General features: G+C 45.1%; 1 protein-coding gene across 1 annotated transcript in view; it reads left to right on the forward strand.

Annotated features, from left to right (window-relative positions):
* The first annotated feature begins 919 nt into the window (after nt 1–919).
* Nucleotides 920–15,258, forward strand: part of FAM20A (FAM20A golgi associated secretory pathway pseudokinase) — a 78,573-nt gene continuing 64,234 nt past the window's right edge. Inside the window, exon 1 of the mRNA XM_068263585.1 lies at nt 920–2,081. Coding sequence (XP_068119686.1) covers nt 1,705–2,081 — 377 coding nt within the window. The 5' untranslated portion in view covers nt 920–1,704. The remainder of the gene's footprint in view (nt 2,082–15,258) is intronic.

Here is a 15,258-nt window from a genome sequence, read left to right on the forward strand (position 1 = left end):
CTGTGCCAAGGACCATCACCAGCTTGACACTCTGTTCCCAGGACTTTCACCATTCTGCCCTTGTTCCATTTTCAGCTTGTACCCAGGACCATCACCAGCCTGACGCTCTGTGCCAAGGACTCTCATCAGCTAGTCACCTAGCACCAGTGTCAGCTTGTACCCAGGACCATCACCAGTCTCTGTGCCAAGGACTCTCACCAGCCAGTCACCTAGCACCAGTGTCAGCTTGTACCCAGGACCGTCACCACCCTCTGTGCCAAGGACCCTCACCAGCCAGTCACCTAGCACCAGTGTCAGCTTGTACCCAGGACCATCACCAGCCTCTGTGCCAAGGACCCTCACCAGCCAGTCACCTAGCACCAGTGTCAGCTTGTACCCAGGACCGTCACCACCCTCTGTGCCAAGGACCCTCACCAGCCAGTCACCTAGCACCAGTGTCAGCTTGTACCCAGGACCGTCACCAGCCTCTGTGCCAAGGACCCTCACCAGCCAGTCACCTAGCACCAGTGTCAGCTTGTACCCAGGACCGTCACCAGCCTCTGTGCCAAGGACCCTTACCAGCCAGTCACCTAGCACCAGTGTCAGCTTGTACCCAGGACAACCACCAGCCTCTGTGCCAAGGACCCTCACCAGCCAGTCACCTAGCCCCAGTGTCAGCTTGTACCCAGGACCGTCACCAGCCTCTGTGCCAAGGACCCTCACCAGCCAGTCACCTAGCACCAGTGTCAGCTTGTACCCAGGACAATCACCAGCCTCTGGGCCAAGGACCATCACCAGCTTGACACTCTGTTCCCAGGACTTTCACCATTCTGCCCTTTTTTTTTCAGCTTGTACCCAGGACCATCTTTTTCAGCTTGTACCCAGGACCATCACCAGCCTGACGCTCTGTGCCAAGGACTCTCATCAGCTAGTCACCTAGCGCCAGTGTCAGCTTGTACCCAGGACCACCACCAGCCTGACTCTCTGTGCCAAGGACCCTCATGAGCCAGTCACGTAGCGCCAGTGTCAGCTTGTACCCAAGACCATCAGCATTCTGACACCTTGTGCCAAGGACCTTCAGCCAGACACTCTGTGCCAAGGATCCTTATCAGCCATTTACCTAGCTCCAGTGTCAGCTTGTAACCAGGACCATCACCAGTCTGACACTCTGCCAAGGACCCGCATCAACTAATCACCCAGCGCCAGTGTCAGCTTGTACCCAGGACCATCACCAGCCTGAAACTCTGTGCCAAGGACCCTCATCAGCCAGTCACCTAGCGCCAGTGTCTGCTTGTTCCCAGGACTATCACCAGCCTGACACCCTGTGCCAAGGACCCTCATCAGCCAGACACCTAGCACCAGTGTCAGCTTGTACCCAGGACCATCACCAGCGTGACAGTCTGTGCCAGGGACCCTCACCAGCCAGACATCTTATCTCAGGAACATCACCAGCTTGAGATCATATGCCAGTGGCATCCTGAGCACAGTAGTCTTGCCAGCTTATATTCTTGTGTCAGTGACATCCTGTTACCTGCCTGGCATCCTGTGCCTCGGACTATCAGCCTGTCTTAGTGAAACCAATTATTTTCTTGGGGCCAGCAACAGCCTGGTAACCTGTTCTTCGCTGTGCTAGTGTCACTTGAGTGCCAGTCTGTGCCCAGGTCCATCTGACTCCTTTATCAGTAGTACATAGTTCCATTTTTACCTGTAGCATCCTCTAGCCTTATGTTTCTTCTCCGCAGGGACCGGCTGCTTCTGGTAGTGGCCCTCTCTGCCCTCCTGGCAGCAGACTTCTACTTCCACCTGTGGCCAGAAATCCACACCAGACTGAGCCGGGACTGTGACTGCCAGACTGGCAACACCACAGCACCAGCGACACCCCCCAGCCATATAGAAGCTCCTGGACTTACTACCAGCCATGCTGCAGGACAGGCATTGTGGTCCACAGAATCACTGCCAGTATCCGGAGACTCCAAACTGCAAAACCTCTTTTCTCACCCTCTATACCAGGCGCCAAGCACCAAGCCACCAGCCAAGGAGCTGCTTCTCAACCAACCTGAAGCCATCCGCAGCTACCGCAAGAGACTCAGCAGCCTCAACAGGTAGGAGTCACCTATGCCACCAATACCACCATGTCTGTCATGGCCAATAATACCACTCCTATCATTGTTATTGATCGCTAATACTATTACTAATCTTGTTAGTGGTGTTGACCACTGATTAAGTTGCTAGTCAGTGTTATTAGTGCTATCTATAATATCTTTAAATACCTTTATGAATCTTATTACTAGTGTCATGAACAATGATCACTAATACTAGTTAAGGTGGCCATACACTTATAGATTTGCAGCAGATTTGACCATCAGATAGATTTCTGTCAGATGCCTGTCAAATCCAATCTGACAGGAATCTATCTGATGTGTGCCACACACTAGGAACAGATTTCCAATAGATTTCTGAATGAAATCTATTGGAAATTGATCTAAATGCATTATTGGACCATTCGATTCAATGCAACTCTATGGGCCATAGATCTGCTGCCAGCAGCAGATCGACCTAGATCTTCCATCCTGTCAGATAGATCAAATCGATCGAAATCAGCCGCAAATCATTCGAATGGGGAATTTGATAGAATCAATTTTTGATCGATCGATTCTATAGTAGTGCTAGTATTGTTATTGATCACTAATATATCTACTGGACTTTTTACTAGTGTTATTATCGTCAGTGAAGTAAAACACAGATTGTTTTAAGAAGGCAAAATTACATTTAACATTATCAGCAGTTACAAATCCTACTAGTTTTGCTATGTGGTATAAGTATTACGGTAGTTATCATTGCATGATTGCTAAGGCTTGTACGATTGCTAATATTCAGTGGTATTCAGTATTAGTTACTTGAGATGTTATTATGGCTAGGATTAGTTGAATATCTGGTTTGGAAATAGCTATGAAATAGGATTACTAAAAAATGATTTCGAAATCACATTTTCTAGTTTGCAATTCGTTTACCGTAAATGCTGTGATTATTAGAAAATAGTACAAAGACAACATTTCAAATGTTTAAACTGAGAAACGTTATTGTTTTATGTAAAATGTATAGTCACTTTGAATTTGAAGCCAGAAACAGGTTGAAAACAGTAGCCATAAAAGACTAAAATAGACTGGACAAGTTATGTAATAACTGAATTACTGAAAAAAAGCACTGGTGGAATATCTTGCAATAAATTAGGTTACCAGTAATTGCTTGATTAACAACAGGTCAGTCAAATGATAAGTCACAAAAAGAGAATATAAAGAGATGGAGTTCCAGAATTAACAATGCTTTATACACCACTGTATAAAACACAGTATGGGCAAATAGTGCAAGATAAGTTTCTGTAGGGAGAAGGTCAAAAGCCAGTATTGGATGGTCATGCTTCATTAAAAATAGACATGACTCTAGAGTGGAAATCAATGCAAAGGGTTGGTGATCCCTTTAACCTCCTTAGCGGTAACCCCGTGCTAGACACGGGGTAAGCCGCCGCGGAGGATTCCTCAGGCCCTGCTGGGCCGATTTGCATAATTTTTTTTTCAAACACGCAGCTAGCACTTTGCTAGCTGCTTGTTTGATGCGATCGCCGCCACCGATGCGCCGCTACCCGCCGCGATACTGGGCCTCCCCGCATACCCCTTGCGCAGCCTGGCCAATCGCCGCCAGGCTGCGCTATGGGGTGGATCGGGATTCCCTGTGACATCACGACGTCGGCGGCGTCGATGACGTCACTCCGTTCGTTGCCATGGCAACGGGGGAAGCCCTCAAGGAAATCCCGTTCAGAATGGGATTTCCTTATGGGCAAGCGGCACCGGCGACGATCGGTGAATACGGGGGGATGCCGCAGGGAGGGGGGAAGCAAGAAGCTAGCGCTAGGCTAGCTGCATGCTCAAAAAAAAGTGATAAAAACCCTCCCGCGGCCGCGCAGCCGCACTTATCATACCGCCAGGGGGGTTAAACACCCAAAGCCAGTGAGCACAGTTCATTGCTGCATTCATAATTGCAGGTTAAAAAATATCACAGTTTTTAGTTTGGCTTCACACAGGACACAGCGAACATTTTCTTCAGCTTGATTACTTGTTTTTGAGCATTTTTGGTCAGTTTCATGGCAACCACACTAAACGTGGTTAAAAACGTATCCATTTTCTCATTCGAATTTCTTGCTGATTCATCTACTGGGAATCGGTTCCCCTAAATGTCAGATCGTCATTAACTAAATTGACATTGACTAAACATCTATCAAAAGTATCGACACAGGATGGAAAATGTAAAACAATCGGGTGGGCCAAAAGCATTGGCAGATGGCCTATAGCTTTGCACGTCATCAAACAGTTCACCTCTGCAGTTTGATCAATTTTCAATAGTTTCCCTGCTGGAATCTGATGGAAATTGATGTGTAATCAGCTTACGGTAGAAGTCCATTCTTTCTGAATCAATTCTTTTCAGAAAGGAATTGATAGTTTTGGAACATTGGGTGGAAATCTATAAGTGTATGGCCAGCTTTACAGTTGGTTTTGTAAATTATCAGCTGGCCACAGATTTAATATGTAAAGATCATTTTTGATAACTTTAAATTACAAGACTTGTCACGCACCTATCTGTTTTAAGGATATTTTAATGTAATTATTTTTGTAAGGAAAGGCCAATGTAAAAGAAAAAATATATATAAACATGATCCGAAAACACGACTGTCTTCTCGGCTCATTCAAGGTGGACTTAGGTGAAGCAAAGTACTGTCCTGTTTGCTAATGGAAAAAAATATAAAATTATTTTTTGGAAATCACAGACACCACATCCTCTGAGCTATAGATATGAACCACCATCCAGCTTCTTATAAATGCAGCGTTAAAAGTGTAACTGTCGGGCATAAAATAAAAAATCAATCCTTTATTTTTACCTGGTAAACAAGTAATAAGGATGTTAACCAGGCAATCCAAAAGGTAAAATCACTATTACTTTTCTTGTTGATAAATGACCATTCCCCAGTTTACCTGACTCTTATTAGGTACACACAAAATTTGGTACGCAAAAAGGAAGTTACAGGGCATGCTGGGTTGTCCTTTTTTGCTTTTATACTTCCCCCTTAGACTTAACTAATGCAGCCTGATTGGCTGAAGCCTCTTTCCCTCCTGTTTTCCCCTCCCACATCTCTGTTCCTCTCTGATTGGCCAAAATTTCTCAGGCTGAAACAATGCACTTTTTATATAGAAGGGCGGGCAAATCTGGCAGAGGAGACTAAGGGAGGAAATTACATCAGGTTTGGCTTCAAAATAGCCACTGTTAAAATGGGAAATGCTAAGAATCATATGCAATACATAGTGTATACTATGTAAGTAGAGCAAGTATTTATCTACTTATATATGTGGGTTTTATTTTCTGAGATAGCATGGCTGACAGCTCCTCTTTAAAAAGGCAGCATTTGTGACTGAACGGAGGGGTTTTTATTCACATCTTAGAAAGCAGCATTATAAATACACAGTATATTCAGGATTTATAGCCATTGATGCTTCTCTCCAGACATCTGTTTCAGGGGAGGCTTTGCTTATTTTAGCATAACAGTGCCAAGCTGCATACTGCACATATTACAACAGCATGATGCCATAGTCATGGAGCCCAGGTGCTAAACTGGCCTGTCTACAGTCCAGAGCTGTCACCTTGTGAAAGCATTTGATACATAGTGTAACAAAGGAGACCATGAGCTGCCAAACAACTGAATTTCTTTATCAGGTAAACAAGAGTTTGCTTTCTTAAAACAGAAAGAATTTGCGATAATTCAGGTTGGAGTGAGCTTGAGATGTCTCCCAGAGCATCACTGCTGAATATATGCAAATTATCCATTGTTGCCCTTAGAAGCTAAACACACCTCCAGAACCGCTGCTGTTTCGGATTGTCTGATCCTCATCAGTGCATGGCATGGATTAATTCGGCTCTATGGAGTAGGGCTTGTAAAACCGAGAGGTACAGACTAACCAGCAAGCTCATGGTGACCCAGAACTCATTGGGGTCTGTGAGGGGCTACAATGGTCCTAAAAGCCCCCTTACTAAGATGCTAAGGAAAACAAGAGTTTGCTTTCTTAAAACAGAAAGAATTTGCATTAATTCAGGTTGGAGTGAGCTTGAGATGTCTCCCACAATGCACCACTGCTGAATATATGCAAATTAACCATTGTACCCTTAGAAGCTAAACACACCTCCAGAACCGCTGGAATGCAATGATGTGTCAGCTTGTTAATTTGTACAGAGCCATAATAATCCAACATGCATACAGACTGTTTTGGATTATTTGATCCTCATCAGTGCATGGCATGGATTAATTTGGCTCTATGGAATTTATCAGGTAAGAGGGACATTTCACTTTCAAAACTACAGCAGTTGATCTTTCGGTTCCCAAACATTTACATAGGGTTTTTGAACAAAGTGATGCAATGCAGTAGTGAACATGCCCTGTCCCTTTCTGACATCCAGTTTAAACTGAGTTATTTTTAAAAAATAATGCTTCTCAGTTACATCTACTATGTTGTCTTTTTAGTATTTTCTTATATGGATTTCATAGTATTTCAAATATGGAGTTCACATGACATGATTTGATCACTTTCTGATGAATTTATAATGTACACAGAATTGCAAATGTGTAGGGGAAATGGGTCTTTTTTTACAGGAGTGGCATCAACACTGTCCAAATACAAATTACATATTGTAGAAGTGACATCACTTCGCTCTAGACATCAGTTATTTTTTACAGGAGTGACATCACTATCAGGGATGAGTTGACGACTGCGAGATGTAGTTTCCCATGCCGGGAAACTGAACTGGCATGTTAGTAAGCGCAGGCCACGTCAGAGTTTGGTTGTGATAGCGGACGTGTTGGGAAGACAGAGAGAAGCATGCAGCGCTTCAGTGAGAGGCTCTGATAGGTGAGTTAAGCCTCTCTGGCACACCCTGTGCCCAATAACATGCCGTTTCTAGTATTTTGCAGCAGGGCGAACCTGCATCTCGCCATTGCCAGCTCATCTCTAATCACCACTCTCCATATACAATTTATATTTTACAGAACTGACATCACCACTCTACAGATCCCATATATATTACAGCAGTAAGAGCGGACTTAGCCAAAAGACAGGGATACTCTTATAAACTACATTTTCAAAGGAAACCAGAGATGTAATATAATGAAGATTTTATACTTACCCGGGGCTTCCTCCAGCCCCATGAGCACGGATGCGTCCCTCACCGTCCTCCCGGGTGCCTCCGTTCAGCCGCAATCAGCCCCAGTAATCCTGCTCAGTCGTGCCAATCAGCTCTTCTGCGCATCCGTGCTCATGGGGCTGGAGGAAGCCCAGGGTAAGTATAAAATCTTTATTGTATTACATCTTTGGTACACTTTAAAGTAAACTCACCCGATCGTCCAGACCTCCGCCGCTGCCAGGGACCCTCCTGCACATGGCGACCGCGCTTCTCTCCATGCACCAGTACAGCTGCACTTCACTCACGTGACCTATAGCACATATGTGTTCATGCAAAAGTGGCTCTGGCGTACTGTGCAGGCATGCCCTCGCAGGTGCAGAACAGCCTCGCTTGTACTTGAAGAGGAGCGCTGTCACAAGCTTGGAATCCGACAATACCACTGTCGGATTCCTTTGGGCGGTTCTGCACTCAGCTACGGTGGCCTGGAGGATGGCGCGGGGAGCCTCTACAGGATCCAGAGGCTTCCTCTTAGGTAAGTATTTGACCCCGAGGTATGCCTCAGATATGCTTTAAATAAGTGGGTTGCGCTAGACTGAGTTAGGTAGGGGGTGGCATGTCTTTGTAAGCCTGATATTCAGGGAAATAAGGTAAAGAAGAATTGTGGTGGAAATACCATAATAATTAAAATTGCTTATTTTTTACAATATGTATATAATGCCCATTGTAAAATCTTTCCTTTCCGGGATTTAGACTCTGAAATGTATCTCTGGTGGTGACATCTTTAGTTCTGCCAGGTGATCTGTACTTAATGTCCGTTACTGAGAGTTCTATGCACAGAGGGAGATAATGCTTGCTTGGCAGTAGGAAAAAGTCGTTATTTCCCACAATGCAATAAGGTTTGCAGACAGCAATCTGTCACACCCATGGTTATGACATCACACTGTGGGAGGGGTTTCACCTCAATATCAGCCATACAGACCCCCCCTGATGATCTATTCAAGCAAAGGGAACGTTTTTATCGTGAGAAAGGGAGTATCAGCTTCTAATTAGAATGAAGTTCAGTCCTTGGTTAAATTTCCTCTTTAATGTCATGGCCACCACAGCCCTTCATAATCAAACATAGATGCAGTAGTATTAACCACTTTACCCCCAGCGGTGCGGATATCTCCATCCCTTTTTCCATCCTTTCACCCCCAGGGACGGAGATATCCGCGCTCCCGCTCGCTCGTGCGTGCGCACCCGCTCTCGTGCACGCCGCCGTTCGCTCGCCCGGAGATCAATGAACGGGAAAAACCATTCCCGTTCGTTGATCTCAGCCCCCCGCAATGATCAGCTGCTTCTATGAGAAGCAGTGATCATTGTGAAAAAAAAAGTTTCCCAGCCTCCTAACACTTCCTGCAAGCGTACTTCCTGTACGCTTGGAGGTCGCATAAACAAAAAGTTACTGTGGCCATCTTGTGGCCATCTTGTGGCCAAATGGTAAAACTACACCCTAAAGCATTTGTCATATACAAATACATTACTTTTACACAAAAAATTAACTCATTACCTCCCACACTCCCCAATTTAATTTTTTTTTTGTAATTAAAAAAAAAATTACAATTAAAAAAAAATACATATATAGTTACCTTAGGGACTGAACTTTTTAAATATTTATGTCAAGAGGGTATAACACTGTTACTTTATAAACTATGGCTTGTAATTAGGGATGGACACAAAACTGAAAAACATGCACCTTTATTTCCAAATAAAATATTGTCGCCAAACATTGTGATAGGGATATAATTTAAATGGATTTATAACCGGGACAAATGGGCAAATACATTTCATGGCTTTTAATCACAGTAGCATGCATTATTTAAAAGCTATAATGGCCGAAAACTGAAAAATAATGTTTTTTTTCCGACATTTTTTCCTATTTTCCCATTAAAACACATTTAGAATAAAATAATTATTGGCATAATGTCCCACCTAAAGAAAGCCTAATTGATGGTGAAAAAAACAAGATATAGTTCATTTCATTGCGATGAGTAATGATTAAGTTATAGACAAATGAATGGAAGGAGCGCTGAAAGGTGAAAATTGCTCTGGTGCTCAAAGGGTAAAACTCCTCAGTGGTGAAGTGGTTAAAGATCTCAGGTGAATCACACCAAACACAGGAAGTGATGTCACTTTCCATCTTAAACTGAACTGCCAGGAATCTTTTGTAATACAGCTTCTGCCTCTGATTACCAAAGTCTGTGATGACTGCAACATCTGCCAGCTTATGAGATCCTGCAGCAGCTGCCATGCATGTGTCAGGCAGACCAGCCATCTCACACAGGGAGCACAGCAAGTACTGGCCACGCTCATCTGCTGGGGACCCCACTATGGCAACAGCCCTAAGAAGAACAAGTGTACCAACCTGCTGGAGAATGCAGAAGCTAGGGCAGGGGTGAACAGACACAAAGAAACACTGAGAGAAACTAGCGCCGTCCAGCCCTTCACTGTTTTATTTGGCATTTTCTTAGATATGAGATGATCCCTGTTCTCTTGAGAGCAACATCTGTGCATTGCAGCATATCTACATTGTCATACATTGCTGTGCATTGTAAGGTCACAGTTAGAGAGTAAAGCTTTGTACACACGTACGAGGAGTGACACCCAGCATGGTCAGGACTCAACCCTTAGAGGCGACAGTTCAGGGCCGAGGCTATACTGATGCATAGCTAGCCTGCCTTCTGTTGCTATGGGGAGCAGCACTGATGATGGGGTGAGTAGGAGAGTTATGCCCTTGGCCTGCGCTCAGCTCAGTCCATGAGGGGATGTTTGAGGTCCGCTTTACACACGCTAGTTTCTCAGCAGAGGTGGGCCTGATTGGGAATCTTCTAGCATGTGTACAAGGCTTTAATCCTCATACACACACCTAACTCAAGTCGGCTGAGGGGGCCAATAACGAGTCAACGACTGTCTCAGACAATAATCAGGTGTGTGCGGCACCCGACGGCCAACCTGCAAGTGATCCACCAGACAGATCTACCCAACGCCAGCGACGCTGATCCTATTGTTTGCACCGCTCCCCTGCCTGCCACGTGACGTCGCTGATTTCTCTCCTTTCCATGCTGTGAGGACAAATCCCGTTCTTGTAATGCAGGCTCAGCAGCAAGAGCTGTTATGTGCTGTGGATGGTCTTATGCTGAATACACCCGATACGGTTTTCCACTAGATTCTCTTATCTTCCGCTCGTTTATCTTATCTTCTTCCATTCACTTCTATGAGAAACAAAACGCAGAATCGATCGGAAGGAAGATCGGACATGTCGGAAATTATCAATTGAACTCATCTATTGAGCGGAAAAACGCATGGTGTATTCCCAGTGCTAGGTAAATAAACATGCTGTTATGTGCTTGGTTACCTAATGCTAGGTACACACCATACAATTTTCTGTTAGATTTACCTGCCGGATAGATTTTTTCCAACATGATGGACGCAAAACGAAAAAAATGCACCTTTATTTCCAAATAAAATATTGGCGCCATACATTGCGATAGGGACAAAATTTAAATGGAGTCATAACCGAGACAAACGGGCAAATAAAATACATAGGTTTTAAATATGGTAGCGAAAGCTATAACAGACGAAAACTGAGAAATAATGAATTTTTTTCCATTTTTTTCTTATTAATCCTGTTAAAATGCATTGATAAAAAAAATAATTCTTATCAAAATGTACCACCCAAAGAAAGCCTAATTAGTGGCGGAAAAAACAAGATATAGATCAATAAATTGTGATAAGTAGTGATAAAGTTATTAGCGAATGAATGGGAGGTGAAAATTGCTGTGATGCATAAGGTGAAAAATCCCTGCGGGCTGAAATGGTTAATCAATCCCATAGTTGTTAAGTACGCCACACAAAATGTTTAAATTGGCAGGTTTGTTGTTTTTTTTAAAACAGGAATAACATCAAAGAGTGACAGAGCCAATGCAAGCAGTGTCATTATATCCCTTTAGGACAGGAGGACACAGTGACAGGACACAGTCACCTTGATTCAAGATACTTTTTTCTATCAGCAATTGGGGAGGTAGTAAAACACATGTAAGAAAAGTATTATGAACTGTAAGCCAATTAGAAAAAACTATTTTTGGTGCTTTTTGCCTTTGTCCCCTTTCAGAACATGAATATGTTGAATTAAAGAAGTTCTTTTTCATAATCAGGGATAATACAAGACAGTGAAAAAAGGCAACCATGATCAATATTGGGCAGCATGGTGGTGTAGTGGTTAGCACTCTTGCCTTGCAGCTCTGGGTCTCTGGTTCAAACCTCAGCCAGGGCATTATCTGCACAGAGTTTGTATGTTGATCCTGTGTCTCTAAAGCTGGCCATACACTGGCCCGATTTGCCGCCGTTCGACAGCAGATTCGATCACTGGGATCGTATCTGCTGCCAATCGCTCACGCTAAACGCACCCGCCGATCGCGGCATGCTGGAAATTACCGTCAATCGCCCGCGGGTAGGGAGCACGTCGCTAGCGGTGGCCGATCCGATACAGGTATACATTACCTGACGCTGGCTCCTGGGCATCTTCTCCGCGCTGCACCGCTCTGTTCCTGCTCCATCCCAGCGTACATTAACTTCCTGTGTCACTCCAGTGACCAGGAAGTTCAAATAGAGGGCGCTCTATTTGAACTTCCTGATCACGGAGTGACAGTGTACGCTGGGATGCGGTGCGGTGCAGGATGCTGGGATGCGGTGCAGCGTGGAGAAGAGGACCCGGAGCCAGCTTCAGGTAATGTATGCGGGGGAGGGCGTGACCAACAAAAGGCTGGGTAAAGTGCTGGTGTATATTCCAGTGCTATATAAATACATAATGATATGGTAGGATATAAGAGTATGGTCGGATTAGATTGTGAGCTCTTCCGAGAACCTGACTATGTACTCTGTAAAGTGCTTGATAAGATGTTACTGTTATATAAAAATAGTAGGGACATTACACTGACAGGATTAGAGTGCGAGCCAGTCTAGCCAGCGCCAGCAGGCAATGATGATGACGCAGCAAAAGGGGCCCCAAACCCCACCCCCCCCCCCCCCCTGCCCGCCCGATGCCCGCGCTGAACTGGGCCTCCCTCACTCACACAATGGGACCGACTCTCCTCTCTCCGACTCCAGACCTCCCCACTCTCTGTCTCCAGTCCAAGCTCTGACTGACGGTCTCTCTCTCGCTGCTCGTCTCTCGTCTCCGGGCTCCCTCTCTCCTCACGCCCACGGCTCCGCCCTCACCACGCCGACACCACGCGGCGTGTGCAGTTTTATGCTGCCTGGCCAAGTGACGTCACATCAGCATGCGCTGCGCACGGAACGTCTGACGTCAATCGCCGAGGCGCACACAGCAAGGGGGAGCCTGAGCATAGCACAGCAGCGTGAGTGGCGTGCTAGACGGGGCTGGGGCTGGGCTAGTGCCTGGGAAAAATGAAAGCATCAGAGTGGCGCTGTACGAATTTTTTTTTTTTTTTATTTCAAATCAGCACCTGTTTTTTTAGGGGGTGCTAATAGGGTGCTTGGAGGTTTTTAGGGGTGCTTCAGCACCCAAAGCACCCACCTGGTGCCGCCCCTGACTTTAGGTAGTCCCTCACATTAATTAGTGGTACGAGTGTACAATGAAGATATGAATCATTAATGGGAAGGGATGCTCAATCGCATTCCGTGGGATTGAAATTTCTAAAATAGTATTTGCACGGAAATGCCACATTACCGCCACTCGGTGGTTTTAGCCCAGTCACAGAACTCAGAAGCATTGGACCAATAAGAGAATTCAGAATGTTTCCGCGAAAATCGGATTACCACAGTAATTTTAGACTTGGATACTACCAAGTATTGCAATTGGCCTAAAATTTTACCGTTTTATTCCCATTACCGCAGTAAAATTCTGCGTTCTCTGATTGGTCCAATACTTAGAACAAAATTACAAAAAATAGACTTACCTCGGAAATCAAATTTTGGAAATCAGAAATATGAACCAGGGACTCAGCATTGCAAGGCGAGAGTGCTATCCATTACGCCACCGTCCTGCCCGTATAACATGCTCAGGCTACCCAGAAACGCATTGTACAAAGTGTGTTTGAATAACATGGTCCGTTAGAACGCAATGTGAACAGGTCCGTACAGCCGTGTGCTCATCACACAAGTACGCAGCTTAGGCGAAAAACCTCTGGCTTAAAAAGACACTGAAGCGGAAAAAAAACCATGATATAGTGAATTGGTTGTGTAGTACGGATAATTACTAGAACATTAGTAGCAAAGAAAATATTCTCATATTTATATTTTCAGTTATATAGTGTTTTCTATAACATTGCATCACTCTATAATATGTGCAGATTACACAACACTCAGCATTCTAAATGATTTTACAGAGCAGGCTAGTGACTGGCAGTTGAGATAAGAAGCTTCAGAAGGCAGAGCTCTCTGCAACTTTGAATGTCGTGGAGCTCAATGGCTCTTTTGCATAGATAACAACTGGAGTTTCTTAACACTTCCTGTACTGGAAACAATATTAGACTTGTGTCTCTGCTCCTAATGTTTTATTTCTTAGCTGTACTACACATACCAATCAGTGTCTTTTTAAGGGCCCATTTCCACAAGCGATCACCGCATCACCGAGGCTCAGTACAACCGCAATAGGAATCGGATGCATGCTGCGGCAAACTGTAGCATGCTATCTATAATTTTACCTGCATCACGAACATAAATTTGCATCAATGGAAACAAGTCCATTGACGTGCATTAGCTGCAGGTTGGATGCGGTGCGATGCGATCACCTTGGTTTAATTTTGACGATCATGGATGATGGATGTGGCAGGTGGGAGGAGCTAAGAGCTGGTAGCATCACCAGAGTAGGTTGCCCTGTGCGCTTTACACACAGGTAGGTGATGGGCGTGGCATTTGGGCGGAGCTGTGAAGTCAGACACAGAGATTAGGTATTTGATGGCAGATGGAGGTAGTGTCAGTAGAATAGGCTGCGCTGTGCTAATCTCACAAGTATGCGGTCGGGGCGGAGGTCCTCTGGCTTCACAACTGACTCTGGTGTTCAGCGCCAGCTCTGCATAGTTCCACATTCTGGGAAGTTCATCACCATTCTGTGTTAACCTCTCGTCTCCTGCCCAGCAGAGACATTTCTTCCAGAGTACAGAGGCCTCCCTGGTGCTGAAAGGGTCTGTGGAAAGGGAGATGTACTTGCCAGAGCTCATTCCTTCTGCACTAGCAGCCAGGGGGTTAACATTGTCTCAGCTCTCTGTTATCAGCTGCCCCAGACTCTCAGCTATTCCTTCAGTTACTCAGCTGTTCTCTGACTATGACAACATCCTTCTCTACAGACACATCTGCATTATTCCTCTGCCCTAATGTCACCCACTGAGAGCTCAGTCCATCTTCCCATCCACTGCCCCAATGCTCTGTATCTGCTCCCACTGTGTATGCTTCCTGTATGCCGGGTGTAATTCTCAGTATCTGCTCTTATTCTGTACGTATGGAGGCTGCACAGTAGTGCTTCTCTTGTCCTGTATGCCGGGTGTAACTCTCAGTATCTGCTCTTATTCTGTATGTATGGAGGCTGCACAGTAGCGCTTCTCTTGCCCTGTATGCCGGGTGTAACTCTCAGTATCTTCTCTTATTCTGTATGTATGGAGGCTGCACAGTAGTGCTTCTCTTGTCCTGTATGCCGGGTGTAACTCTCAGTATCTGCTCCTATTCTATATGTATGGAGGCTGCACAGTAGTGCTTCTCTTGTCCTGTATGCCGGGTGTAATTCTCAGTATCTGCTCTTATTCTGTATGTATGGAGGCTGCACAGTAGCGCTTCTCTTGTCCTGTATGGCGGGTGTAACTCTCAGTATCTGCTCTTATTCTGTATGTATGGAGGCTGCACAGTAGCACTTCCCTTGTACTGTATGCCAGGTGTAACTCTCAGTATCTGCTCTTATTCTGTACGTATGGAGGCTGCACAGTAGTGCTTCTCTTGTCCTGTATGCAGGGTGTAACTCTCAGTATCTGCTCTTATTCTATATGTATGGAGGCTGCACAATAGCACTTC

The sequence above is a fragment of the Hyperolius riggenbachi genome, chromosome 12 (genome assembly GCF_040937935.1).
Source record: "Hyperolius riggenbachi isolate aHypRig1 chromosome 12, aHypRig1.pri, whole genome shotgun sequence".
Taxonomy (NCBI): domain Eukaryota; kingdom Metazoa; phylum Chordata; class Amphibia; order Anura; family Hyperoliidae; genus Hyperolius; species Hyperolius riggenbachi.